The 27,129-nt window shown below is 60.0% G+C and overlaps 1 protein-coding gene across 1 annotated transcript in view; it reads left to right on the forward strand.

The window, feature by feature from the left end:
- Positions 1-707: 707 nt before the first annotated feature.
- Positions 708-27,129, forward strand: part of LOC139386310 (collagen alpha-1(III) chain-like) — a 37,967-nt gene continuing 11,545 nt past the window's right edge. Inside the window, exons 1-16 of the mRNA XM_071131830.1 lie at positions 708-748; positions 892-932; positions 2,918-2,986; positions 3,165-3,285; positions 4,474-4,629; positions 5,392-5,513; positions 6,001-6,121; positions 6,606-6,883; positions 18,921-19,056; positions 19,179-19,329; positions 19,971-20,104; positions 20,321-20,473; positions 24,004-24,123; positions 24,383-24,633; positions 26,431-26,642; positions 26,873-27,067. Coding sequence (XP_070987931.1) covers positions 708-748; positions 892-932; positions 2,918-2,986; positions 3,165-3,285; positions 4,474-4,629; positions 5,392-5,513; positions 6,001-6,121; positions 6,606-6,883; positions 18,921-19,056; positions 19,179-19,329; positions 19,971-20,104; positions 20,321-20,473; positions 24,004-24,123; positions 24,383-24,633; positions 26,431-26,642; positions 26,873-27,067 — 2,301 coding nt within the window. The remainder of the gene's footprint in view (positions 749-891; positions 933-2,917; positions 2,987-3,164; positions 3,286-4,473; positions 4,630-5,391; positions 5,514-6,000; positions 6,122-6,605; positions 6,884-18,920; positions 19,057-19,178; positions 19,330-19,970; positions 20,105-20,320; positions 20,474-24,003; positions 24,124-24,382; positions 24,634-26,430; positions 26,643-26,872; positions 27,068-27,129) is intronic.

The following is a 27,129-nucleotide window of genomic DNA, read 5'->3' on the forward strand; positions in this document are numbered from 1 at the left end:
GGTATCAATTGGGGTATCAATTAGGGTATCAATTAGTGTATCGATTAGGGTATCAATTAGGGTATCAATTAGGGTATCAATTAGGGTATCAATTAGGGTATCAATTAGGGTATCAATTAGGGTATCAAGTCTATTTTGCCTTTTGACAAAAATGTATTAACCCTTTTAAAGAGACAAAAACAAATGTTGTGATGTTTAGCTGTTAAACTCGTGAAGGTGGTGGGTCGTAATGTATACAGTGGGACACCAGGAGACTATATAGCAGTCTCATAATGTTGTGACACGGACATACCGGCTTCCTGTTTAATAAACAGGAAGCTGTCGGCTGTCGGCACATTATTTCAGGAAAATTAAATAGCCTGCTTACGGTAAATGACTCTGGTTGGGAGGGGCGGGCAGAAAGGTGTGTGTGTACGTGTGTGTGTGTGTGTGTGTGTGTGTGTGTGTGTGCGCGTGCGTGTGTGTGTGTGCGTGTGTGTACGTGTGTGTGTTTGTGTGTGTGCAGATGGTGATACAGAAGCCCAGATCCCTTCTTCCCCCTCCTCTCTCCCCTCCCTTCTCCTCCCTTCCCCCTCCTCCCTTCTCCTCCCTTCCCCCTCCTCTCTCCCCTCTCCTCCCTTCCCTCTCTTCCCTCCCCCTCCTCTCTCTCTCCTCCCTCCTCCCCTCTCTCCCTGTTTGCCCATTGACATGATAATGGGTACAAATTGATGAAGACATTTCTCTCAGTCTCTGACAAGAGTGTGACACGGTACACAAACACTACACCACCCACTTGCAGACATTAATCTCTCTCCTCCCTCCCTTCTCCATCTCTCCCTGCTGACAACCAGCCAGCACACGGCCTGCTTTAATCAGCTAATTCCCCCTGTCCCTCTGACACTCTCTCCCCAGGCAGGAGAGGCCGGGAGGAGGTGGAAACTCATTGAATACAGGTGACACATTCGTAAATGGCAAAACAGGACCGTCAAAAAATAAATCATAAGAAACAAGGTTTTGATGTGTCTGTCCTATATGTCTAGGAGATCATGTATAATATATTGAATCCTTTTTTGGGGGGCACTATACTACTTCCATACTACATCCATATGGTTTCTACCTGGGTCTCTGGTTATCTTCAGAGCCTCCAGTGACACTTGTTGGGATTTTAGAACATTAGTTTGTATTAGTTCCTATTAGTTTGTATTAGTTCCTGTTAGTTTGTATTAATTCCTATTAGTTTGTATTAGTTCCCATTAGTTTGTATAAGTTCCTATTAGTTTGTATTAGTTCCTATTAGTTTGTATTAGTTCCTATTAGTTTGTATTAGTTCCTGTTAGTTTGTATTAATTCCTATTAGTTTGTATTAGTTCCTATTAGTTTGTATTAGTTCCTATTAGTTTGTATTAGTTCCTATTAGTTTGTATTAATTCCTATTAGTTTGTATTAGTTCCTATTAGTTTGTATTAGTTCCTATTAGTTTGTATTAGTTCCTATTAGTTTGTATTAGTTCCTATTAGTTTGTAGCTCAAACAGTTTGGAAGACTACAGACAGGAGCACATTAGTGGTACCGACTTCAGACGAGTCCTGTGGAGCATGTCAAGGGGATAGAGCAAAACGGAGAACACTGTCGCGTTCGTGAGAGTCTCATTTCCATAGAGTGGATAAAGACCAGATATCTCTACCTCCTTAAAGAACAGATATCTCTACCTCCTTGAAGAACAGATATCGCTACCTCCTTAAAGAACAGCTATCTCTACCTCCTTAAAGAACAGATATCTCTACCGTAAAGAACAGATATCTCAACCATAAAGAACAGATATCTCTACCTCCTTAAAGAACAGATATCTCTACTTCCTTAAAGAACAGATATCTCTACCTCCTTAAAGAACAGCTATCTCTACCCTAAAGAACAGCTATCTCTATCTTAAAGAACATATATCTCTACTGTAAAGAATAGATATCTCTACTTAAACAAATAGATTTAGATGGGGATTTTTGTATTATGTTAATTTGATTGGTGCACTGGTGCGTCAATTGACTCTAATGGCTATTGTGAAGTCCTGATTCACCAATTCGCTCCAATCACAGACCCACAGTTAAATGGGGCGGCAGGTAGCCTAGTGGTTAGAGCGTAGGGCCAGTAATCGAAAGGTAGCTGACAAGGTAAAAAATCTGTCGCCCTGTCCTTGAACAAGGCAGTTATCCCACTGTTCCCCGGTAGGCCGTCATTGTAAATAAGACTTTTTTTCTTACTTGTCTTGCCTAGTTAAATAAACGTTTTAAATAAAACAAAAGCTCATTAGTTATTTCGATGTATAATTAAAAACGAATAACACTTATAAGAACGAAGATAAATAACCACAACCTCTGATACCAGTTAGCGGTAAAATAATTTCCCGACACACAGACTCTCCCAGTCTTCTTCTTACTGGAAGGCCACAATATTTACAATCCGCACGGCATTTATTAGCCATGTTCTTCAAAATCATCAAACAACCGTATTGACGTGAACATTCAAGCAGCGACGCAATGCAGACACTACACACGGTCTCAAAAACATGATCTTTGCGAATAACAAAAAAATGAAATATCTCCTTCCCTTTTATCAATCCTGAAAGGAAGTGAAGTATTGATTGCCAAAGGATGGATCGTTGTTGAGCAGTTCACCTCCTGAGGTGTGCTTTCATTTAAATCACAGGGCTGTAAGATTTATACCTGATTTATAACCTTTAACAAATCGCCTGGGTGTTCATCCCAAATGGCACTCTATTCCCTACATAGTGCACTACTTTAGATCAGGGCCCTATGTCCCCTCACCCTAGATGATGAAAGAAACCCCCAAAAAGCTGTTACAAATCAATATGATCAATTCAATCAGCTGTAAATGTTTCATTATTTTTGTCCTGACGCAGGGGTCTTCAACGTTTTCTTGCACAGGGACCCCAGGCAAACTGGGGACCCAGGAACCCCCTCCAGGCAAACTGGGGACCCAGGGACCCCTCCCAGGCAAACTGGGGACCTAGGGACCCCTCCAAGAAAACTGGGGACCCAGGGACCCCTCCAGGCAAACTGGGGACCCAGGGACCCCTCCCAGGCAAACTGGGGAACCAGGGACCCCTCCCAGGCAAACTGGGGACCCAGGGACCCCTCCAGGCAAACTGGGGACCCAGGGACCCCCTCCCAGGCAAACTGGGGACCCAGGGACTCCCAACAGGCAAACTGGGGACCCAGGGATACCCTCCCAGGAAAACTGGGGACCCAGGGGCCCCCTCCAGGCAAACTGGGGACCCAGGGACCCCCTCCAGGCAAACTGGGGACCCAGGGACCCCCTCCCAGGCAAACTGGCGACCCAGGGATCCCCTCCAGGCAAACTGGGGACCCAGGGACCACCTCCCAGGCAAACTGGGGACACAGGGACCCCCTCCCAGGCAAACTGGGGACACAGGGACCCCCTCCCAGACAAACTGGGGACACAGGGACCCCCTCTAGGCAAACTGGGGACCCAGGGACCCCTCCAGGCAAACTGGGGACCCAGGGACCCCTCCAGGCAAACTGGGGACCCAGGGACCCCTCCTGGCAAACTGGGGACCCAGGGACCCCCTCCCAGGCAAACTGGCGACCCAGGGACCCCTCCCAGGCAAACTGGGGACACAGGGACCCCTCCCAGGCAAACTGGCGACCCAGGGACCCCTCCCAGGCAAACTGGGGACACAGGGACCCCTCCCAGGCAAACTGGGGACACAGGGATCCCCTCCCAGGCAAACTGGGGACACAGGGATCCCCTCCCAGGCAAACTGGGGACACAGGGACCCTCCCCAGGCAAACTGGGGACCCAGGGACCCCTCCAGGCAAACTGGGGACCAAGGGACCCCTCCCAGGCAAACTGGGGACCCAGGGACCCCCTCCAGGCAAACTGGGGACCCGGGGACCCCCTCCCAGGCAAACTGGGGACCCGGGGACCCCCTCCAGGCAAACTGGGGACCCAGGGACCCCCTCCCAGGCAAACTGGGGACCCAGGGATCCCCACCCAGCCAAACTGGGGACCCAGGGACCCCCTCCAGGCAAACTGGCAAACTGGGGACCCAGGGATCCCCTCCCAGGCAAACTGGGGACCCAGGGACCCCCTCCAGGCAAACTGGGGACACAGGGACCCCTCCAGGCAAACTGGGGACTCAGGGACCCCTCCAGGCAAACTGGGGACCCGGGGACCCCCTCCCAGGCAAACTGGCGACCCAGGGACCCCTCCCAGGCAAACTGGGGACACAGGGACCCCCTCCCAGGCAAACTGGGGACACAGGGACCCCTCCCAGGCAAACTGGGGACCCAGGGATCCCCTCCCAGGCAAACTGGGGACCCAGGGACCCCCTCCAGGCAAACTGGGGACCCAGGGACCCCCTCCCAGGCAAACTGGGGACACAGGGACCCCCTCCCAGGCAAACTGGGGACACAGGGACCCCCTCTAGGCAAACTGGGGACTCAGGGACCCCTCCCAGGCAAACTGGGGACCAAGGGACCCCTCCCAGGGGCAAACTGGGGACACAGGGACCCCCTCCCTGGCAAACTGTGGACCCAGGGACACCTCCCAGGCAAACTGGGGACCAAGGGACCCCTCCCAGGGGCAAACTGGGGACACAGGGACCCCCTCCCAGGCAAACTGGGGACACAGGGACCCCCTCCCAGGCAAACTGGGGACACAGGGACCCCCTCCCAGGCAAACTGGGGACCCAGGGACCCCCTCCCAGGCAAACTGGGGACTCAGGGATCCCCTCCCAGGCAATCTGGGGACACAGGGACCCTCCCCAGGCAAACTGGGGACCCAGGGACCCCTCCAGGCAAACTGGGGACCAAGGGACCCCTCCCAGGGGCAAACTGGGGACACAGGGACCCCCTCCCAGGCAAACTGGGGACACAGGGACCCCTCCCAGGCAAACTGGGGACCCAGGGACCCCCTCCAGGCAAACTGGGGTCACAGGGACCCCCTCCCAGACAAACTGGGGACACAGGGACCCCCTCTAGGCAAACTGGGGACCCAGGGACCCCTCCAGGCAAACTGGGGACCCGGGGACCCCCTCCCAGGCAAACTGGGGACCCAGGGACCCCACCCAGGCAAACTGGGGACACAGGGACCCCTTCCAGGGGCAAACTGGGGACACAGGGACCCCTCCCAGGCAAACTGGGGACACAGGGACCCCTCCCAGGCAAACTGGGGACCCAGGGATCCCCTCCCAGGCAAACTGGGGACCCAGGGACCCCCTCCAGGCAAACTGGGGACCCAGGGACCCCCTCCCAGGTAAACTGGGGACACAGGGACCCCCTCCCAGGCAAACTGGGGACACAGGGACCCCCTCTAGGCAAACTGGGGACTCAGGGACCCCTCCAGGCAAACTGGGGACCCGGGGACCCCCTCCCAGGCAAACTGGAGACCCAGGGACCCCTCCCAGGCAAACTGGGGACACAGGGACCCCCTCCATGCAAATTGGGGACCCAGGGATCCCCTCCCAGGCAAACTGGGGACCCAGGGACCCCCTCCCAGGCAAACTGGGGACACAGGGACCCCCTCCAGGCAAACTGGGGACCCAGGGACCCCTCCTTGCAAACTGGGGACCCAGGGACCCCCTCCCAGGCAAACTGGCGACCCAGGGACCCCTCCCAGGCAAACTGGGGACACAGGGACCCCTCCCAGGCAAACTGGCGACCCAGGGATCCCCTCCCAGGCAAACTGGGGACACAGGGTTCCCCTCCCAGGCAAATTGGGGACACAGGGACCCTCCCCAGGCAAACTGGGGACCCAGGGACCCCCTCCCAGGCAAACTGGGGACCCAGGGACCCCCTCTAGGCAAACTGGGGACCCAGGGACCCACCTCCCAGGCAAACTGGGGACACAGGGTTCCCCTCCCAGGCAAACTGGGGACACAGGGACCCTCCCCAGGCAAACTGGGGAACCAGGGACCCCTCCCAGGCAAACTGGGGACCCAGGGACCCCCTCCAGGCAAACTGGGGACCCAGGGACCCCCTCCCAGGCAAACTGGGGACCCAGGGACTCCCAACAGGCAAACTGGGGACCCAGGGATACCCTCCCAGGAAAACTGGGGACCCAGGGGCCCCCTCCAGGCAAACTGGGGACCCAGGGACCCCCTCCAGGCAAACTGGGGACCCAGGGACCCCCTCCCAGGCAAACTGGCGACCCAGGGATCCCCTCCCAGGCAAACTGGGGACCCAGGGACCCCTCCAGGCAAACTGGGGACCCAGGGACCCCCTCCCAGGCAAACTGGGGACACAGGGACCCCCTCCCAGACAAACTGGGGACACAGGGACCCCCTCTAGGCAAACTGGGGACCCAGGGACCCCTCTAGGCAAACTGGGGACCCAGGGACCCTCCCCAGGCAAACTGGGGACCCAGGGACCCCTCCAGGCAAACTGGGGACCAAGGGACCCCTCCCAGGCAAACTGGGGACCCAGGGACCCCCTCCAGGCAAACTGGGGACCCGGGGACCCCCTCCCAGGCAAACTGGGGACCCAGGGACCCCCTCCAGGCAAACTGGGGACCCAGGGACCCCCTCCCAGGCAAACTGGGGACCCAGGGATCCCCTCCCAGGCAAACTGGGGACCCAGGGACCCCCTCCAGGCAAACTGGCAAACTGGGGACCCAGGGATCCCCTCCCAGGCAAACTGGGGACCCTGGGACCCCCTCCAAGCAAACTGGGGACACAGGGACCCCTCCAGGCAAACTGGGGACTCAGGGACCCCTCCAGGCAAACTGGGGACCCGGGGACCCCCTCCCAGGCAAACTGGGGACACAGGGACCCTCCCCAGGCAAACTGGGGAACCAGGGACTCCCAACAGGCAAACTGGGGACCCAGGGGCCCCCTCCAGGCAAACTGGGGACCCAGGGACCCCCTCCAGGCAAACTGGGGACCCAGGGACCCCCTCCCAGGCAAACTGGGGACCCAGGGATCCCCTCCCAGGCAAACTGGGGACCCAGGGACCCCCTCCAGGCAAACTGGGGACACAGGGACCCCCTCTAGGCAAACTGGGGACTCAGGGACCCCTCCCAGGCAAACTGGGGACCAAGGGACCCCTCCCAGGCAAACTGGGGACCCAGGGACACCTCCCAGGCTTTTAGATTAACTAACTTCTTAGTAATGACTCGGGACGTCGGGTTTGATACGAAAGCTTATTTTAGTAAGAATACTTGTTTACGTTACATTTAACAACAATTGTTTTGGTACAGAGCAATGCAGGTAAGATGCTGTTGGAAAGTCAGCCACAATCACTCGCACCTGCACATAATTGGCGCGTTATCACTCATTCCTCTCGCAAGGCATTCTGGGACTTGCAGTCAAAAAGCGTAATTCAACACAACCCAATACAATTACATATGCAAATAAATCTAAAGAAATATCTTTAGATACAGCTCAAAGAATAAACTTAAACATTAACTCTGTAACACATTAAAGTTACAACATCCTCCCCCCCCGATGAACAATTGTGTTCATCTAGATCTCTAGGCAGTATATCAACTGAATAGGTCTCCTCAACAAAGTCCCTGAAGCAGTACGAACTGAACATGATCTAACTAAGCCATCTCGGCCTGGAAACAGTTCCTCAATATTTCCTAGTTTCCAGGTTTGTCTGGGTGTGTTATCTTCTCCAATGAGTACAACGTCACCCGCTTTCAGTGGGGTGGGCTGTGGTGTGTCACAGCGGTGTGCAGACTTTAGATCCAGCAAGTAGTCTCTTCGCCAACTGTTCCAGAAACTGGTCACAAGTCTCTGCCTGTACTTCCATCTGCGTGTCATTTCCCGCTTGTTTAACGTTGGGTGCTGAGTGTCACTTGCTCCAGAATGCATCACCTTCTCATGGTGGTACTGTATCAGCATTTCTGAGTATCTGGACTTATTGGGCAGAACCCATGGGTGCTGCTCTCTGAATGTGAAGTTGGACTGTTGCAGTCTTCCTCCTACACTGAGCAGTTCGTGTTCGTCCAGGAAAGGTTTCAGTTCTCTGATTTTACAGTCATTGTTTAGGCTTTTTCCTGCCTTCAGTAGTTTGATCTCCTGTCCGAAACTCTGTTGTTGTGTTACCTTAATCCAGTACTTTTCTGCATCGAACAGTTCGTCAGCAGTCAGTTCACCTTGCATCTTTATGGTTGTACGAGCATTGGCTATAAATCTCTTTATCCAGGCGGTGACTCTGAACACTCTTTTCAGTTTGCTGTACCTTTCAAGCTCCAACACAGGTTCAGTGCTGTCTGTGCTGTTTGCTGCGAGTTGTACAGTAGCCTGGCAACTGGACTTGAGTTCTATATTCACCTCATCCGGAACCTTGTTATCATCAGTCTCTTCGGACTGATTGGGTGATGTCAGAATTCTGGGTCCATTCCACCATAGCTCGCTCTGTGTCAAGTTTCTAACAGTTTGTCCTCTTGTAGGGAGGTCAGCTGGATTCGTTTTCCCTTCAATATGTGACCATGACTCTGGATTGGTCAAGGACTGGATCTCCGTCACTCTGTTCGCAACAAACTGTTTCCATTTCTGAGCTGAGCTGCAAATCCAATGCAGCACGATCATCGAGTCTGTCCACATGTTAATCTGTTTTTCTTCCATTTTCAGTGTGGTCATCAAGTTGTTTGCTAGTCTCGCTCCAATCACAGCTCCCATGAGCTCCAGGCGTGGCAGCGTCATTTTCTTAAGTGGGGCTACCCTGGACTTGGATGCGACTAGACTTGTTGTTTCCCTGTCTTGTGACTCACCTTGCAAGTAAGCTACTGCACTGTAAGCCCTTTCACTTGCATCACAGAACACGTGTAGTTTCAGGGTGTGGTTATTCTGTGGCCGCATGTCTGTTCTGTACCACCTTGGTATGGTGAGCTGGTGTAACTGGGGTAGTTCTGAACACCACTGTTGCCATTCTCGTGTCAGATCAGGTGGTAATTCTTCGTCCCAGCTGAGTCCCCTCTCCCACATTTCCTGGAACATGCACTTGATCCTGATGGTGAAGGGAGTTAAGAAACCAAGAGGGTCGAAGATACGTGCAGACGACTGCAGAACACTTCTCTTTGTGTTTTCCTTTTGCCTTAGAATGCTCAGTAACGGCCTGAGGTCAAACACAAAGTCATCCGTTTCCGGCCTCCATACTAAACCTAAAACCTTCAGCGCTAATCCTTGTGTTTCTAGCGTCAATGGGTGGTCAGTTGTCGTACTCTCCTCCCATTTTGTTTTCAATTCAGGAGAATTTGTCATCCACTTGCAGAGGTCCATGCCTGCATTCGACAGCATTCGCTTTGCAGTTGTTGTCACAAGGTAAGCCTCTTCAACATTGCGTGAACTTGCAATGAAGTCATCTACGTAGAGTGACTCTCTCAGTATCTCTACAACTTCTGGTTGTTCTGTTTCATATTGTTTCAGGTGCTTCCTGATTGTAGCTGCTAGCAAAAATGGACTTGGGGAAGCTCCAAATACCACTCTTTTCATCCTCAGCACACGCAGCTCCTCTTCATTTTCTCCTCTTGGTGGGCCAGTGAGCCATAGAAATCTCACGGCGTCTCTGTCTCTCTCTGCTAGGGATATCTGCAGGAAAGCTTTCTTGATGTCTGCCATGAATGCGATCTCATGTAGTCTGAACTTTATCAGAACGCTGAGCAGATCCGGATTCAGGTTCGGTCCTGTGAGTAGACAGTCATTGAGAGATGGACAGCCATCTTCATGGGACGAGGCATCAAACACCACTCTCAGTTTTGTTGTCACCTTATCTTCTCGGAGTACTGCATGGTGAGGTAAGTAGTATTTTACGTTGTCTGCACTTGATGCGTTGTCCTTGGGCACGTCCTCTGCCATATCTTGTTGTAAGTAGTCTTCTACTACTTCATTGTATCTGCTGTACAACGTCACATCCTTCTTCAGCCTTTTCTTCAGACATTCAAACCGTTTCTTGGCGATTCTATAGTTGTCTTGGAGTTCTGGCATTTCTCGTTTCCATGGCAACTCCACATGGTATCGCCCATCTTTGAAGGTGGTTGTTTCCTCAAACCTTTGTAGAGCCTCGGTTTCCTCTGGGTTCTGTGTTTTCTCTCTTAGAATACCCAGAGACTCAAGCTCCCAGAATGCATGCAATTGCTTGGAGACTAGTGTGTCTTCATCAAGTGGGATGAACATGCAAGTTGCCTCGGCGACACTTGACATGGACTCGGGTCCCTGCACCGACCATCCAAAGGTGCTCTCTAAAGCAACTAGCGTCTCCGTCAGTCGCTCCACTCTGCCTGATACTATCTGCCAGTAGTAGTCTGCTCCTATCAGGACAGAGAGTTCAGGATCATTGTCATCTCCTGGAAAGTCTGCGAGCTGCAGTCCCCTTTTACTGAGCTCATACTGAATCCGTTCACCAGGAACCTTCATCACAGCTGTGCACACTTGTGGGGTTTCAATTGCCTCTATCTCTATTCTCTGCTGTTTGTCCCAGACATTCTCCAAGATGACTTTCACTGTGTTGCGTTGGGACGTTGCTGGGGCAGAGGAGCCAAACGTGTGAAGAGTGAGTGCCTCTTGTCTGGTTACTGGTAGCTTCAAGCCCTTCACAAGGTTTTCATGTATGAAGCTTCTCTGACTGCCTCCATCTAGTAAGCAACGAGCTATCTTCCTGCCCGATGGGCCTTCTACCCATGCCTTTGCCGTTTGTAGCAACACAGTGTTCTGTCCATCTGGTTTCATCTTCACTGAATGGGGAATAACTGAGGAAACAACAGCATCTACAGAAACAGTAGGGGGTTGCACCTCCCTCCTCTTACTGGTACAAACCGCAATGTGATGTCTGCTTCCACATGTTGCACATGACACATCTTTGACTTTACAGAATTTTGCTATGTGTCTCTGTCCTAAACATACAAAGCATCTTCCCATGTTCTTTAGTTGCACCTCCCTCCTCTTACTGGTACAAACCGCAATGTGATGTCTGCTTCCACATGTTGCACATGACACATCTTTGACTTTACAGAATTTTGCTATGTGTCTCTGTCCTAAACATACAAAGCATCTTCCCATGTTCTTTAGTTTCTCTTTGCGTGTAGCAATATTGTAGTCAGTGCAGTTTTCTGATTTGTGGTCTGCACTGTCACAAAATAGACACGTTTGTTGTTCCTTCTGGCTGGTTGTATGCAGTGCTGCAGCAGAGGGCATGTTGGGTCTTTTTGTTTTCATTTCATTGGAGAAGCATGACTTGTTCCATGGTTTGCTCTCTTTCTGTTGGTTGTATGATCTTGTCATTTGTAGCGCTCTCTCCCTGCTCTGAACCTCTTTCTGTAGGAAACTGATAATCTCAGACACTTTCCATTCATCATCTACTCCCCTCTGACGACTATAGTCAAGAGCTATGTCCTCTGGAATCATCTGCAGTAAGATTGGGAATAGTAGGCTTCCATAGGTTTCTGACATTACACCCAGTGATTCCAGGCTCCTAATCTGAATTTCACATTCATCATATAGCTGCTTCAATGCATTTAGATCAGAGGATTTCTTCACAGGTGTGAGATTCAGCAGCTTTGACATATGAGCACTAATCACAAGATCTTTCCTTCCAAATCTGCTCTTGAGTAGAGTGATTGCATTATCATAGTTACTGTCTGTTAACATCAGTCCTGCTACTGCCTTTGCAGCTGGTCCAGTGAGATATGTTTTCAGATAGGTAAACTTCTCTTTTTTACACAGGGAATCATTGTTGTGAATAGCAGTCTCATATTGGCTCCAAAACTCCTGCCACATACTGACATCTCCATAGAATTTCTCAATAATCAACTTCGGTAGCCTTACTGATTGTCTCTGTGATATGTTTGAGTTAGCGTCACTCACCCAGGCTGGTAGTGGATTGACGTCCTGTTTCTTCGTTATCACTCTTTGTGCACGGCTCTTCAGCATGATAATGCGTTCTTTGTAATCCTCCGTGCATGCAATCTCTGCCTCCAATCCGTCCAATGGCGTTAACTGTTCAATTCCACGATCGAGCTCAAACAAACTGTCCTCCTTAGCGGATAGCAATTCCAACAATGTACTCAAGTGATCGGTATCCGGATTTGACTGGGATATTTCCACGTCAATCTGATTCAAAATCCGCGTTGTTGCGCCTCGAATGGTACCCCGCTTTCGTCTCATTCTTTCTGCTTCATGCCGACGTTCCTCCTCAGCCATTTCAGCCACTTCTTCGTCGCAGCTCATATCCTGGGTTTCGGCACCAAATTTTAGATTAACTAACTTCTTAGTAATGACTCGGGACGTCGGGTTTGATACGAAAGCTTATTTTAGTAAGAATACTTGTTTACGTTACATTTAACAACAATTGTTTTGGTACAGAGCAATGCAGGTAAGATGCTGTTGGAAAGTCAGCCACAATCACTCGCACCTGCACATAATTGGCGCGTTATCACTCATTCCTCTCGCAAGGCATTCTGGGACTTGCAGTCAAAAAGCGTAATTCAACACAACCCAATACAATTACATATGCAAATAAATCTAAATAAATATCTTTAGATACAGCTCAAAGAATAAACTTAAACATTAACTCTGTAACACATTAAAGTTACAACACAGGCAAACTGGGGACCAAGGGACCCCTCCCAGGGGCAAACTGGGGACACAGGGACCCCCTCCCAGGCAAACTGGGGACACAGGGACCCCCTCCCAGGCAAACTGGGAACACAGGGACCCCCTCCCAGGCAAACTGGGGACCCAGGGACCCCCTCCCAGGCAAACTGGGGACTCAGGGATCCCCTCCCAGGCAATCTGGGGACACAGGGACCCTCCCCAGGCAAACTGGGGACCCAGGGACCCCTCCAGGCAAACTGGGGACCAAGGGACCCCTCCCAGGGGCAAACTGGGGACACAGGGACCCCCTCCCAGGCAAACTGGGGACACAGGGACCCCTCCCAGGCAAACTGGGGACCCAGGGACCCCCTCCAGGCAAACTGGGGTCACAGGGACCCCCTCCCAGACAAACTGGGGACACAGGGACCCCCTCTAGGCAAACTGGGGACCCAGGGACCCCTCCAGGCAAACTGGGGACCCGGGGACCCCCTCCCAGGCAAACTGGGGACCCAGGGACCCCTCCCAGGCAAACTGGGGACACAGGGACCCCTTCCAGGGGCAAACTGGGGACACAGGGACCCCTCCCAGGCAAACTGGGGACACAGGGACCCCTCCCAGGCAAACTGGGGACCCAGGGATCCCCTCCCAGGCAAACTGGGGACCCAGGGACCCCCTCCAGGCAAACTGGGGACCCAGGGACCCCCTCCCAGGTAAACTGGGGACACAGGGACCCCCTCCCAGGCAAACTGGGGACACAGGGACCCCCTCTAGGCAAACTGGGGACTCAGGGACCCCTCCAGGCAAACTGGGGACCCGGGGACCCCCTCCCAGGCAAACTGGCGACCCAGGGACCCCTCCCAGGCAAACTGGGGACACAGGGACCCCCTCCATGCAAATTGGGGACCCAGGGATCCCCTCCCAGGCAAACTGGGGACCCAGGGACCCCCTCCCAGGCAAACTGGGGACACAGGGACCCCCTCAAGGCAAACTGGGGACCCAGGGACCCCTCCTTGCAAACTGGGGACCCAGGGACCCCCTCCCAGGCAAACTGGCGACCCAGGGACCCCTCCCAGGCAAACTGGGGACACAGGGACCCCTCCCAGGCAAACTGGCGACCCAGGGATCCCCTCCCAGGCAAACTGGGGACACAGGGTTCCCCTCCCAGGCAAACTGGGGACACAGGGACCCTCCCCAGGCAAACTGGGGACCCAGGGACCCCTCCAGGCAAACTGGGGACCCAGGGACCCCCTCCCAGGCAAACTGGGGACACAGGGACCCCTCCCAGGCAAACTGGGGACACAGGGACCCCCTCTAGGCAAACTGGGGACCCAGGGACCCCCTCCCAGGCAAACTGGGGACCCAGGGATCCCCTCCCAGGCAAACTGGGGACCCAGGGACCCCTCCAGGCAAACTGGCGACCCAGGGATCCCCTCCCAGACAAACTGGGGAACAAGGGATCCCCTCCAGGCAAACTGGCGACCCAGTGATCCCCTCCAGGCAAACTGGGGACCCAGGGATCCCCTCCCAGGCAAACTGGGGACTCAGGGATCCCCTCCCAGGCAAACTGGGGACCCAGGGACCCTCCCCAGGCAAACTGGGGACTCAAGGACCCCTCCCAGGCAAACTGGGGACCAAGGGACCCCTCCCAGGGGCAAACTGGGGACACAGGGACCCCCTCCCAGGCAAACTGGGGACCCAGGGACCCCTCCCAGGCAAACTGGGGACCAAGGGACCCCTCCCAGGGGCAAACTGGGGACACAGGGACCCCCTCCCAGGCAAACTGGGGACACAGGGACCCCCTCCCAGGCTAACTGGGGACACAGGGACCCCCTCCCAGGCAAACTGGGGACACAGGCACCCTCCCCAGGCAAACTGGGGACCCAGGGACCCCCTCCAGGCAAACTGGGGACCCAGGGACCCCCTCCCAGGCAAACTGGGGACACAGGGACCCCTCGCAGGCAAACTGGGGACCAAGGGACCCCCTCCCAGGCAAACTGGGGACACAGGGACCCCTCCCAGGCAAACTGGGGACCCAGGGATCCCCTCCAGGCAAACTGGGGTCACAGGGACCCCCTCCCAGACAAACTGGGGACACAGGGACCCCCTCTAGGCAAACTGGGGACCCAGGGACCCCTCCAGGCAAACTGGGGACCCGGGGACCCCCTCCCAAGCAAACTGGGGACCCAGGGACCCCCTCCCAGGCAAACTGGCGACCCAGGGACCCCTCCCAGGCAAACTGGGGACACAGGGACCCCTCCCAGGCAAACTGGCGACCCAGGGATCCCCTCCCAGGCAAACTGGGGACACAGGGTTCCCCTCCCAGGCAAACTGGGGACACAGGGACCCTCCCCAGGCAAACTGGGGACCCAGGGACCCCCTCCAGGCAAACTGGGGACCCAGGGACCCCCTCCCAGGCAAACTGGGGACACAGGGACCCCTCCCAGGCAAACTGGGGACACAGGGACCCCCTCTAGGCAAACTGGGGACCCAGGGAACCCCTCCCAGGCAAACTGGGGACCCAGGGATCCCCTCCCAGGCAAACTGGGGACCCAGGGACCCCTCCAGGCAAACTGGCGACCCAGGGATCCCCTCCCAGACAAACTGGGGAACAAGGGATCCCCTCCAGGCAAACTGGCGACCCAGTGATCCCCTCCAGGCAAACTGGGGACCCAGGGATCCCCTCCCAGGCAAACTGGGGACTCAGGGATCCCCTCCCAGGCAAACTGGGGACCCAGGGACCCTCCCCAGGCAAACTGGGGACTCAAGGACCCCTCCCAGGCAAACTGGGGACAAAGGGACCCCTCCCAGGGGCAAACTGGGGACACAGGGACCCCCTCCCAGGCAAACTGGGGACCCAGGGACCCCTCCCAGGCAAACTGGGGACCAAGGGACCCCTCCCAGGGGCAAACTGGGGACACAGGGACCCCCTCCCAGGCAAACTGGGGACACAGGGACCCCCTCCCAGGCAAACTGGGGACACAGGGACCCCCTCCCAGGCAAACTGGGGACACAGGCACCCTCCCCAGGCAAACTGGGGACCCAGGGACCCCCTCCAGGCAAACTGGGGACCCAGGGACCCCCTCCCAGGCAAACTGGGGACACAGGGACCCCTCCCAGGCAAACTGGGGACACAGGGACCCCCTCTAGGCAAACTGGGGACCCAGGGACCCCCTCCCAGGCAAACTGGGGACCCAGGGATCCCCTCCCAGGCAAACTGGGGACCCAGGGACCCCTCCAGGCAAACTGGCGACCCAGGGATCCCCTCCCAGACAAACTGGGGAACAAGGGATCCCCTCCAGGCAAACTGGCGACCCAGTGATCCCCTCCAGGCAAACTGGGGACCCAGGGATCCCCTCCCAGGCAAACTGGGGACTGAGGGATCCCCTCCCAGGCAAACTGGGGACCCAGGGACCCTCCCCAGGCAAACTGGGGACTCAAGGACCCCTCCCAGGCAAACTGGGGACCAAGGGACCCCTCCCAGGGGCAAACTGGGGACACAGGGACCCCCTCCCAGGCAAACTGGGGACCCAGGGACCCCTCCCAGGCAAACTGGGGACCAAGGGACCCCTCCCAGGGGCAAACTGGGGACACAGGGACCCCCTCCCAGGCAAACTGGGGACACAGGGACCCCCTCCCAGGCAAACTGGGGACACAGGGACCCCCTCCCAGGCAAACTGGGGACACAGGCACCCTCCCCAGGCAAACTGGGGACCCAGGGACCCCCTCCAGGCAAACTGGGGACCCAGGGACCCCCTCCCAGGCAAACTGGGGACACAGGGACCCCTCCCAGGCAAACTGGGGACCAAGGGACCCCCTCCCAGGCAAACTGGGGACACAGGGACCCCTCCCAGGCAAACTGGGGACCCAGGGACCCCCTCCAGGCAAACTGGGGTCACAGGGACCCCCTCCCAGACAAACTGGGGACACAGGGACCCCCTCTAGGCAAACTGGGGACCCAGGGACCCCTCCCAGGCAAACTGGGGACACAGGGACCCCTCCAGGCAAACTGGGGACTCAGGGACCCCTCAAGGCAAACTGGGGACCCGGGGACCCCCTCCCAGGCAAACTGGTGACCCAGGGACCCCTCCCAGGCAAACTGGGGACACAGGGACCCCCTCCCAGGCAAACTGGGGACACAGGGACCCCTCCCAGGCAAACTGGGGACCCAGGGATCCCCTCCCAGGCAAACTGGGGACCCAGGGACCCCCTCCAGGCAAACTGGGGACCCAGGGACCCCCTCCCAGGCAAACTGGGGACACAGGGACCCCCTCCCAGGCAAACTGGGGACACAGGGACCCCCTCTAGGCAAACTGGGGACTCAAGGACCCCTCCCAGGCAACCTGGGGACCAAGGGACCCCTCCCAGGGGCAAACTGGGGACACAGGGACCCCCTCCCAGGCAAACTGGGGACCCAGGGACCCCTCCCAGGCAAACTGGGGACCAAGGGACCCCTCCCAGGGGCAAACTGGGGACACAGGGACCCCCTCCCAGGCAAACTGGGGACACAGGGACCCCCTCCCAGGCAAACTGGGGACACAGGGACCCCCTCCCAGGCAAACTGGGGACGAAGGGACCCTCCCCAGGCAAACTGGGGACACAGGGACCCCCTCTAGGCAAACTGGGGACCCAGGGACCCCCTCCCAGGCAAACTGGGGACCCAGGGATCCCCTCCCAGGCAAACTGGGGACCCAGGGACCCCTCCAGGCAAACTGGCGACCCAGGGATCCCCTCCCAGACAAACTGGGGAACAAGGGATCCCCTCCAGGCAAACTGGCAACCCAGTGATCCCCTCCAGGCAAACTGGGGACCCAGGGATCCCCTCCCAGGCAAACTGGGGACTCAGGGATCCCCTCCCAGGCAAACTGGGGACCCAGGGACCCTCCCCAGGCAAACTGGGGACTCAAGGACCCCTCCCAGGCAAACTGGGGACCAAGGGACCCCTCCCAGGGGCAAACTGGGGACACAGGGACCCCCTCCCAGGCAAACTGGGGACCCAGGGACCCCTCCCAGGCAAACTGGGGACCAAGGGACCCCTCCCAGGGGCAAACTGGGGACACAGGGACCCCCTCCCAGGCAAACTGGGGACACAGGGACCCCCTCCCAGGCAAACTGGGGACACAGGGACCCCCTCCCAGGCAAACTGGGGACACAGGCACCCTCCCCAGGCAAACTGGGGACCCAGGGACCCCCTCCAGGCAAACTGGGGACCCAGGGACCCCCTCCCAGGCAAACTGGGGACACAGGGACCCCTCCCAGGCAAACTGGGGACCAAGGGACCCCCTCCCAGGCAAACTGGGGACACAGGGACCCCTCCCAGGCAAACTGGGGACCCAGGGATCCCCTCCAGGCAAACTGGGGTCACAGGGACCCCCTCCCAGACAAACTGGGGACACAGGGACCCCCTCTAGGCAAACTGGGGACCCAGGGACCCCTCCAGGCAAACTGGGGACCCGGGGACCCCCTCCCAGGCAAACTGGGGACCCAGGGACCCCCTCCCAGGCAAACTGGCGACCCAGGGACCCCTCCCAGGCAAACTGGGGACACAGGGACTCCTCCCAGGCAAACTGGCGACCCAGGGATCCCCTCCCAGGCAAACTGGGGACACAGGGTTCCCCTCCCAGGCAAACTGGGGACACAGGGACCCTCCCCAGGCAAACTGGGGACCCAGGGACCCCCTCCAGGCAAACTGGGGACCCAGGGACCCCCTCCCAGGCAAACTGGGGACACAGGGACCCCTCCCAGGCAAACTGGGGACACAGGGACCCCCTCTAGGCAAACTGGCGACCCAGGGATCCCCTCCCAGGCAAACTGGGGACACAGGGTTCCCCTCCCAGGCAAACTGGGGACACAGGGACCCCTCCCAGGCAAACTGGGGACACAGGGACCCCCTCTAGGCAAACTGGGGACCCAGGGACCCCCTCCCAGGCAAACTGGGGACCCAGGGATCCCCTCCCAGGCAAACTGGGGACCCAGGGACCCCTCCAGGCAAACTGGCGACCCAGGGATCCCCTCCCAGACAAACTGGGGAACAAGGGATCCCCTCCAGGCAAACTGGCGACCCAGTGATCCCCTCCAGGCAAACTGGGGACCCAGGGATCCCCTCCCAGGCAAACTGGGGACTCAGGGATCCCCTCCCAGGCAAACTGGGGACCCAGGGACACTCCCCAGGCAAACTGGGGACTCAAGGACCCCTCCCAGGCAAACTGGGGACCAAGGGACCCCTCCCAGGGGCAAACTGGGGACACAGGGACCCCCTCCCAGGCAAACTGGGGACACAGGGACCCCTCCCAGGCAAACTGGGGACCAAGGGACCCCTCCCAGGGGCAAACTGGGGACACAGGGACCCCCTCCCATGCAAACTGGGGACACAGGGACCCCCTCCCAGGCAAACTGGGGACACAGGGACCCCCTCCCAGGCAAACTGGGGACTCAGGCACCCTCCCCAGGCAAACTGGGGACCCAGGGACCCCCTCCAGGCAAACTGGGGACCCAGGGACCCCCTCCCAGGCAAACTGGGGACACAGGGACCCCTCCCAGGCAAACTGGGGACACAGGGACCCCCTCTAGGCAAACTGGGGACCCAGGGACCCCCTCCCAGGCAAACTGGGGACCCAGGGATCCCCTCCCAGGCAAACTGGGGACCCAGGGACCCCTCCAGGCAAACTGGCGACCCAGGGATCCCCTCCCAGACAAACTGGGGAACAAGGGATCCCCTCCAGGCAAACTGGCGACCCAGTGATCCCCTCCAGGCAAACTGGGGACCCAGGGATCCCCTCCCAGGCAAACTGGGGACTCAGGGATCCCCTCCCAGGCAAACTGGGGACCCAGGGACCCTCCCCAGGCAAACTGGGGACACAAGGACCCCTCCCAGGCAAACTGGGGACCAAGGGACCCCTCCCAGGGGCAAACTGGGGACACAGGGACCCCCTCCCAGGCAAACTGGGGACCCAGGGACCCCTCCCAGGCAAACTGGGGACCAAGGGACCCCTCCCAGGGGCAAACTGGGGACACAGGGACCCCCTCCCAGGCAAACTGGGGACACAGGGACCCCCTCCCAGGCAAACTGGGGACACAGGGACCCCCTCCCAGGCAAACTGGGGACACAGGCACCCTCCCCAGGCAAACTGGGGACCCAGGGACCCCCTCCAGGCAAACTGGGGACCCAGGGACCCCCTCCCAGGCAAACTGGGGACACAGGGACCCCTCCCAGGCAAACTGGCGACCAAGGGACCCCCTCCCAGGCAAACTGGGGACACAGGGACCCCTCCCAGGCAAACTGGGGACCCAGGGACCCCCTCCAGGCAAACTGGGGTCACAGGGACCCCCTCCCAGACAAACTGGGGACACAGGGACCCCCTCTAGGCAAACTGGGGACCCAGGGACCCCTCCAGGCAAACTGGGGACCCGGGGACCCCCTCCAGGGACCCCTCCCAGGCAAACTGGGGACACAGGGACCCCTCCAGGCAAACTCTGGACTCAGTGATCCCCTCCAGGCAAACTGGGGACCCAGGGATCCCCTCCCAGGCAAACTGGGGACTCAGGGATCCCCTCCCAGGCAAACTGGGGACCCAGGGACCCTCCCCAGGCAAACTGGGGACTCAAGGACCCCTCCCAGGCAAACTGGGGACCAAGGGACCCCTCCCAGGGGCAAACTGGGGACAGAGGGACCCCCTCCCAGGCAAACTGGGGACCCAGGGACCCCTCCCAGGCAAACTGGGGACCAAGGGACCCCTCCCAGGGGCAAACTGGGGACACAGGGACCCCCTCCCAGGCAAACTGGGGACACAGGGACCCCCTCCCAGGCAAACTGGGGACACAGGGACCCCCTCCCAGGCAAACTGGGGGCACAGGCACCCTCCCCAGGCAAACTGGGGACCCAGGGACCCCCTCCAGGCAAACTGGGGACCCAGGGACCCCCTCCCAGGCAAACTGGGGACACAGGGACCCCTCCCAGGCAAACTGGGGACCAAGGGACCCCCTCCCAGGCAAACTGGGGACACAGGGACCCCTCCCAGGCAAACTGGGGATCCAGGGACCCCCTCCAGGCAAACTGGGGTCACAGGGACCCCCTCCCAGACAAACTGGGGACACAGGGACCCCCTCTAGGCAAACTGGGGACCCAGGGACCCCTCCAGGCAAACTGGGGACCCGGGGACCCCCTCCAGGGACCCCTCCCAGGCAAACTGGGGACACAGGGACCCCTCCAGGCAAACTGGGGACTCAGGGACCCCTCAAGGCAAACTGGGGACCCGGGGACCCCCTCCCAGGCAAACTGGTGACCCAGGGACCCCTCCCAGGCAAACTGGGGACACAGGGACCCCCTCCCAGGCAAACTGGGGACACAGGGACCCCTCCCAGGCAAACTGGGGACCCACGGATCCCCTCCCAGGCAAACTGGGGACCCAGGGACCCCCTCCAGGCAAACTGGGGACCCAGGGACCCCCTCCCAGGCAAACTGGGGACACAGGGACCCCCTCCCAGGCAAACTGGGGACACAGGGACCCCCTCTAGGCAAACTGGGGACTCAAGGACCCCTCCCAGGCAAACTGGGGACAAAGGGACCCTCCCCAGGCAAACTGGGGACCCAGGGACCCCCTCCAGGCAAACTGGGGACCCAGGGACCCCCTCCCAGGCAAACTGGGGACACAGGGACCCCCTCCCAGGCAAACTGGGGACACAGGGACCCCCTCTAGGCAAACTGGGGACTCAGGGACCCCTCCAGGCAAACTGGGGACCCGGGGACCCCCTCCCAGGCAAACTGGCGACCCAGGGACCCCTCCCAGGCAAACTGGGGACCCAGGACCCCCTCCAGGCAAATTGGGGACCCAGGGATCCCCTCCCAGGCAAAATGGGGACCCAGGGACCCCCTCCCAGGCAAACTGGGGACACAGGGACCCCCTCCAGGCAAACTGGGGACCCAGGGACCCCTCCTTGCAAACTGGGGACCCAGGGACCCCCTCCCAGGCAAACTGGGGACCCAGGGACCCCCTCCAGGCAAACTGGGGACACAGGGACCCCCTCTAGGCAAACTGGGGACCCAGGGACCCCTCCAGGCAAACTGGGGACCCGGGGACCCCCTCCCAGGCAAACTGGGGACCCAGGGACCCCTCCCAGGCAAACTGGGGACACAGGGACCCCTTCCAGGGGCAAACTGGGGACACAGGGACCCCCTCCCAGGCAAACTGGGGACACAGGGACCCCTCCCAGGCAAACTGGGGACCCAGGGATCCCCTCCCAGGCAAACTGGGGACCCAGGGACCCCCTCCAGGCAAACTGGGGACCCAGGGACCCCCTCCCAGGCAAACTGGGGACACAGGGACCCCCTCCCAGGCAAACTGGGGACACAGGGACCCCTCCCAGGCAAACTGGGGACCCAGGACCCCCTCCAGGCAAATTGGGGACCCAGGGATCCCCTCCCAGGCAAAATGGGGACCCAGGGACCCCCTCCCAGGCAAACTGGGGACACAGGGACCCCCTCCAGGCAAACTGGGGACCCAGGGACACCTCCTTGCAAACTGGGGACCCAGGGACCCCCTCCCAGGCAAACTGGCGACCCAGGGACCCCTCCCAGGCAAACTGGGGACACAGGGACCCCTCCCAGGCAAACTGGCGACCCAGGGATCCCCTCCCAGGCAAACTGGGGACACAGGGTTCCCCTCCCAGGCAAACTGGGGACACAGGGACCCCCTCCCAGGCAAACTGGGGACACAGGGACCCCCTCTAGGCAAACTGGGGACTCAGGGACCCCTCCAGGCAAACTGGGGACCCGGGGACCCCCTCCCAGGCAAACTGGCGACCCAGGGACCCCTCCCAGGCAAACTGGGGACCCAGGACCCCCTCCAGGCAAATTGGGGACCCAGGGATCCCCTTCCAGGCAAAATGGGGACCCAAGGACCCCCTCCCAGGCAAACTGGGGACACAGGGACCCCCTCCAGGCAAACTGGGGACCCAGGGACCCCTCCTTGCAAACTGGGGACCCAGGGACCCCCTCCCAGGCAAACTGGCGACCCAGGGACCCCTCCCAGGCAAACTGGGGACACAGGGACCCCTCCCAGGCAAACTGGCGACCCAGGGATCCCCTCCCAGGCAAACTGGGGACACAGGGTTCCCCTCCCAGGCAAACTGGGGACACAGGGACCCTCCCCAGGCAAACTGGGGACACAGGGACCCCTCCCAGGCAAACTGGGGACCCAGGGACCCCCTCCCAGGCAAACTGGGGATACAGGGACCCCTCCCAGGCAAACTGGGGACCCAGGGATCCCCTCCCAGGCAAACTGGGGACCCAGGGACCCCCTCCAGGCAAACTGGGGACCCAGGGACCCCCTCCCAGGCAAACTGGGGACACAGGGACCCCCTCCCAGGCAAACTGGGGACACAGGGACCCCCTCTAGGCAAACTGGGGACCCAGGGACCCCCTCCCAGGCAAACTGGGGACCCAGGGATCCCCTCCCAGGCAAACTGGGGACCCAGGGACCCCTCCAGGCAAACTGGGGACCCAGGGACCCCTCCCAGGCAAACTGGCGACCCAGGGACCCCTCCTTGCAAACTGGGGACACAGGGACCCCTCCCAGGCAAACTGGCGACCCAGGGATCCCCTCCCAGGCAAACTGGGGACTCAGGGTTCCCCTCCCAGGCAAACTGGGGACCCAGGGACCCTCCCCAGGCAAACTGGGGACACAGGGACCCCTCCCAGACAAACTGGGGACCCAGGGACCCCCTCCCAGGCAAACTGGGGACACAGGGACCCCCTCCCAGGCAAACTGGGGACACAGGGACCCCTCCAGGCAAACTGGGGACTCAGGGACACCTCCAGGCAAACTGGGGACCCGGGGAGCCCCTCCCAGGCAAACTGGCGACCCAGGGACCCCTCCCAGGCAAACTGGGGACACAGGGACCCCCTCCCAGGCAAACTGGGGACACAGGGACCCCTCCCAGGCAAACTGGGGACCCAGGGATCCCCTCCCAGGCAAACTGGGGACCCAGGGACCCCCTCCAGGCAAACTGGGGACCCGGGGACCCCCTCCCAGGCAAACTGGGGACCCAGGGACCCCTCCCAGGCAAACTGGGGACACAGGGACCCCTTCCAGGGGCAAACTGGGGACACAGGGACCCCCTCCCAGGCAAACTGGGGACACAGGGACCCCCTCTAGGCAAACTGGGGACCCAGGGACCCCCTCCCAGGCAAACTGGGGACCCAGGGATCCCCTCCCAGGCAAACTGGGGACCCAGGGACCCCTCCAGGCAAACTGGGGACCCAGGGACCCCCTCCCAGGCAAACTGGCGACCCAGTGATCCCCTCCAGGCAAACTGGCGACCCAGGGATCCCCTCCCAGGCAAACTGGGGACTCAGGGATCCCCTCTAGGCAAACTGGGGACACAGGGACCCCTCCCAGGCAAACTGGGGACACAGGGACCCCCTCTAGGCAAACTGGGGACCCAGGGACCCCCTCCCAGGCAAACTGGGGACACAGGGATCCCCTCCCAGGCAAACTGGGGACACAGGGACCCTCCCCAGGCAAACTTTGGACCCAGGGACCCCTCCAGGCAAACTGGGGACCAAGGGACCCCTCCCAGGCAAACTGGGGACCCAGGGACCCCCTCCAGGCAAACTGGGGACCCAGGGACCCCCTCCCAGGCAAACTGGGGACACAGGGACCCCCTCCCAGGCAAACTGGGGACACAGGGACCCCCTCTAGGCAAACTGGGGACTCAGGGACCCCTCTAGGCAAACTGGGGACACGGGGACCCCCTCCCAGGCAAACTGGGGACCCAGGGACCCCCTCCCAGGCAAACTGGGGTCCCAGGGACCCCTCCAGGCAAACTGGGGACCCAGGGACCCCTCCTGGCAAACTGGGGACCCAGGGACCCCCAGTGACAAACTGGCAAACTGGGGACCCCAGGCAAACTGGGGACACAGGGACCCCCTCCCAGACAAACTGGGGACACAGGGACCCCCTCTAGGCAAACTGGGGACACAGGGACCCCCTCCCAGGCAAACTGGGGACACAGGGACCACCTCCAGGCAAATTGGGGACCCAGGGACCCCCTCCCAGGCAAACTGGGGACCCAGGGACCCCCTCTCAGGCAAACTGGGGACCCGGGGACCCCCTCCAGGCAAACTGGGGACCCAGGGATCCCCTCCCAGGCAAACTGGGGACCCAGGGACCCCCTCCAGGCAAATTGGGGACCCAGGGACCCCCTCCCAGGCAAACTGGGGACCCAGGGACCCCCTCCAGGCAAACTGGGGACCCAGGGACCCCTCCTTGCAAACTGGGGACACAGGGACCCCTCCCAGGCAAACTGGCGACCCAGGGATCCCCTCCCAGGCAAACTGGGGACACAGGGTTCCCCTCCCAGGCAAACTGGGGACACAGGGACCCTCCCCAGGCAAACTGGGGACACAGGGACCCCTCCCAGACAAACTGGGGACCCAGGGACCCCCTCCCAGGCAAACTGGGGACACAGGGACCCCCTCCCAGGCAAACTGGGGACACAGGGACCCCTCCAGGCAAACTGGGGACTCAGGGACCCCTCCAGGCAAACTGGGGACCCGGGGACCCCCTCCCAGGCAAACTGGCGACCCAGGGACCCCTTCCAGGCAAACTGGGGACACAGGGACCCCCTCCCAGGCAAACTGGGGACACAGGGACCCCTCCCAGGCAAACTGGGGACCCAGGGATCCCCTCCCAGGCAAACTGGGGACCCAGGGACCCCCTCCAGGCAAACTGGGGACCCAGGGACCCCCCCCCAGGCAAACTGGGGACACAGGGACCCCCTCCCAGGCAAACTGGGGACACAGGGACCCCCTCTAGGCAAACTGGGGACTCAAGGACCCCTCCCAGGCAAACTGGGGACCAAGGTACCCCTCCCAGGGGCAAACTGGGGACAGAGGGACCCCCTCCCAGGCAAACTGGGGACCCAGGGACCCCTCCCAGGCAAACTGGGGACCAAGGGACCCCTCCCAGGGGCAAACTGGGGACACAGGGACCCCCTCCCAGGCAAACTGGGGACACAGGGACCCCCTCCCAGGCAAACTGGGGACACAGGGACCCTCCCCAGGCAAACTGGGGACCCAGGGACCCCCTCCAGGCAAACTGGGGACCCAGGGACCCCCTCCCAGGCAAACTGGGGACACAGGGACCCCTCACAGGCAAACTGGGGACCAAGGGACCCCCTCCCAGGCAAACTGGGGACACAGGGACCCCTCCCAGGCAAACTGGGGACCCAGGGACCCCCTCCAGGCAAACTGGGGTCACAGGGACCCCCTCCCAGACAAACTGGGGACACAGGGACCCCTCCCAGGCAAACTGGCGACCCAGGGATCCCCTCCCAGGCAAACTGGGGACACAGGGTTCCCCTCCCAGGCAAACTGGGGACACAGGGACCCTCCCCAGGCAAACTGGGGACCCAGGGACCCCTCCCAAACAAACTGGGGACCCAGGGACCCCCTCCCAGGCAAACTGGGGACACAGGGACCCCTCCCAGGCAAACTGGGGACCCAGGGATCCCCTCCCAGGCAAACTGGGGACCCAGGGACCCCCTCCCAGGCAAACTGGGGACACAGGGACCCCCTCCCAGGCAAACTGGGGACACAGGGACCCCTCTAGGCAAACTGGGGACCCAGGGACCCCCTCCCAGGCAAACTGGGGACCCAGGGATCCCCTCCCAGGCAAACTGGGGACCCAGGGACCCCTCCAGGCAAACTGGGGACCCAGGGACCCCCTCCCAGGCAAACTGGCGACCCAGTGATCCCCTCCAGGCAAACTGGCGACCCAGGGATCCCCTCCCAGGCAAACTGGGGACTCAGGGATCCCCTCTAGGCAAACTGGGGACACAGGGACCCCTCCCAGGCAAACTGGGGACCCAGGGACCCCCTCCCAGGCAAACTGGGGACACAGGGATCCCCTCCCAGGCAAACTGGGGACACAGGGACCCTCCCCAGGCAAACTTTGGACCCAGGGACCCCTCCAGGCAAACTGGGGACCAAGGGACCCCTCCCAGGCAAACTGGGGACCCAGGGACCCCCTCCAGGCAAATTGGGGATCCAGGGACCCCCTCCCAGGCAAACTGGGGACACAGGGACCCGCTCCCAGGCAAACTGGGGACACAGGGACCCCCTCTAGGCAAACTGGGGACTCAGGGACCCCTCTAGGCAAACTGGGGACACGGGGACCCCCTCCCAGGCAAACTGGGGACCCAGGGACCCCCTCCCAGGCAAACTGGCGACCCAGGGATCCCCTCCCAGGCAAACTGGGGACCCAGGGACCCCTCCCAGGCAAACTGGGGACCCAGGGACCCCCTCCCAGGCAAACTGGGGACACAGGGATCCCCTCCCAGGCAAACTGGGGACACAGGGACCCTCCCCAGGCAAACTTTGGACCCAGGGACCCCTCCAGGCAAACTGGGGACCAAGGGACCCCTCCCAGGCAAACTGGGGACCCAGGGACCCCCTCCAGGCAAATTGGGGATCCAGGGACCCCCTCCCAGGCAAACTGGGGACACAGGGACCCGCTCCCAGGCAAACTGGGGACACAGGGACCCCCTCTAGGCAAACTGGGGACTCAGGGACCCCTCTAGGCA

The sequence above is a fragment of the Oncorhynchus clarkii genome, chromosome 3 (assembly GCF_045791955.1).
Source record: "Oncorhynchus clarkii lewisi isolate Uvic-CL-2024 chromosome 3, UVic_Ocla_1.0, whole genome shotgun sequence".
Taxonomy (NCBI): Eukaryota; Metazoa; Chordata; class Actinopteri; order Salmoniformes; family Salmonidae; genus Oncorhynchus; species Oncorhynchus clarkii.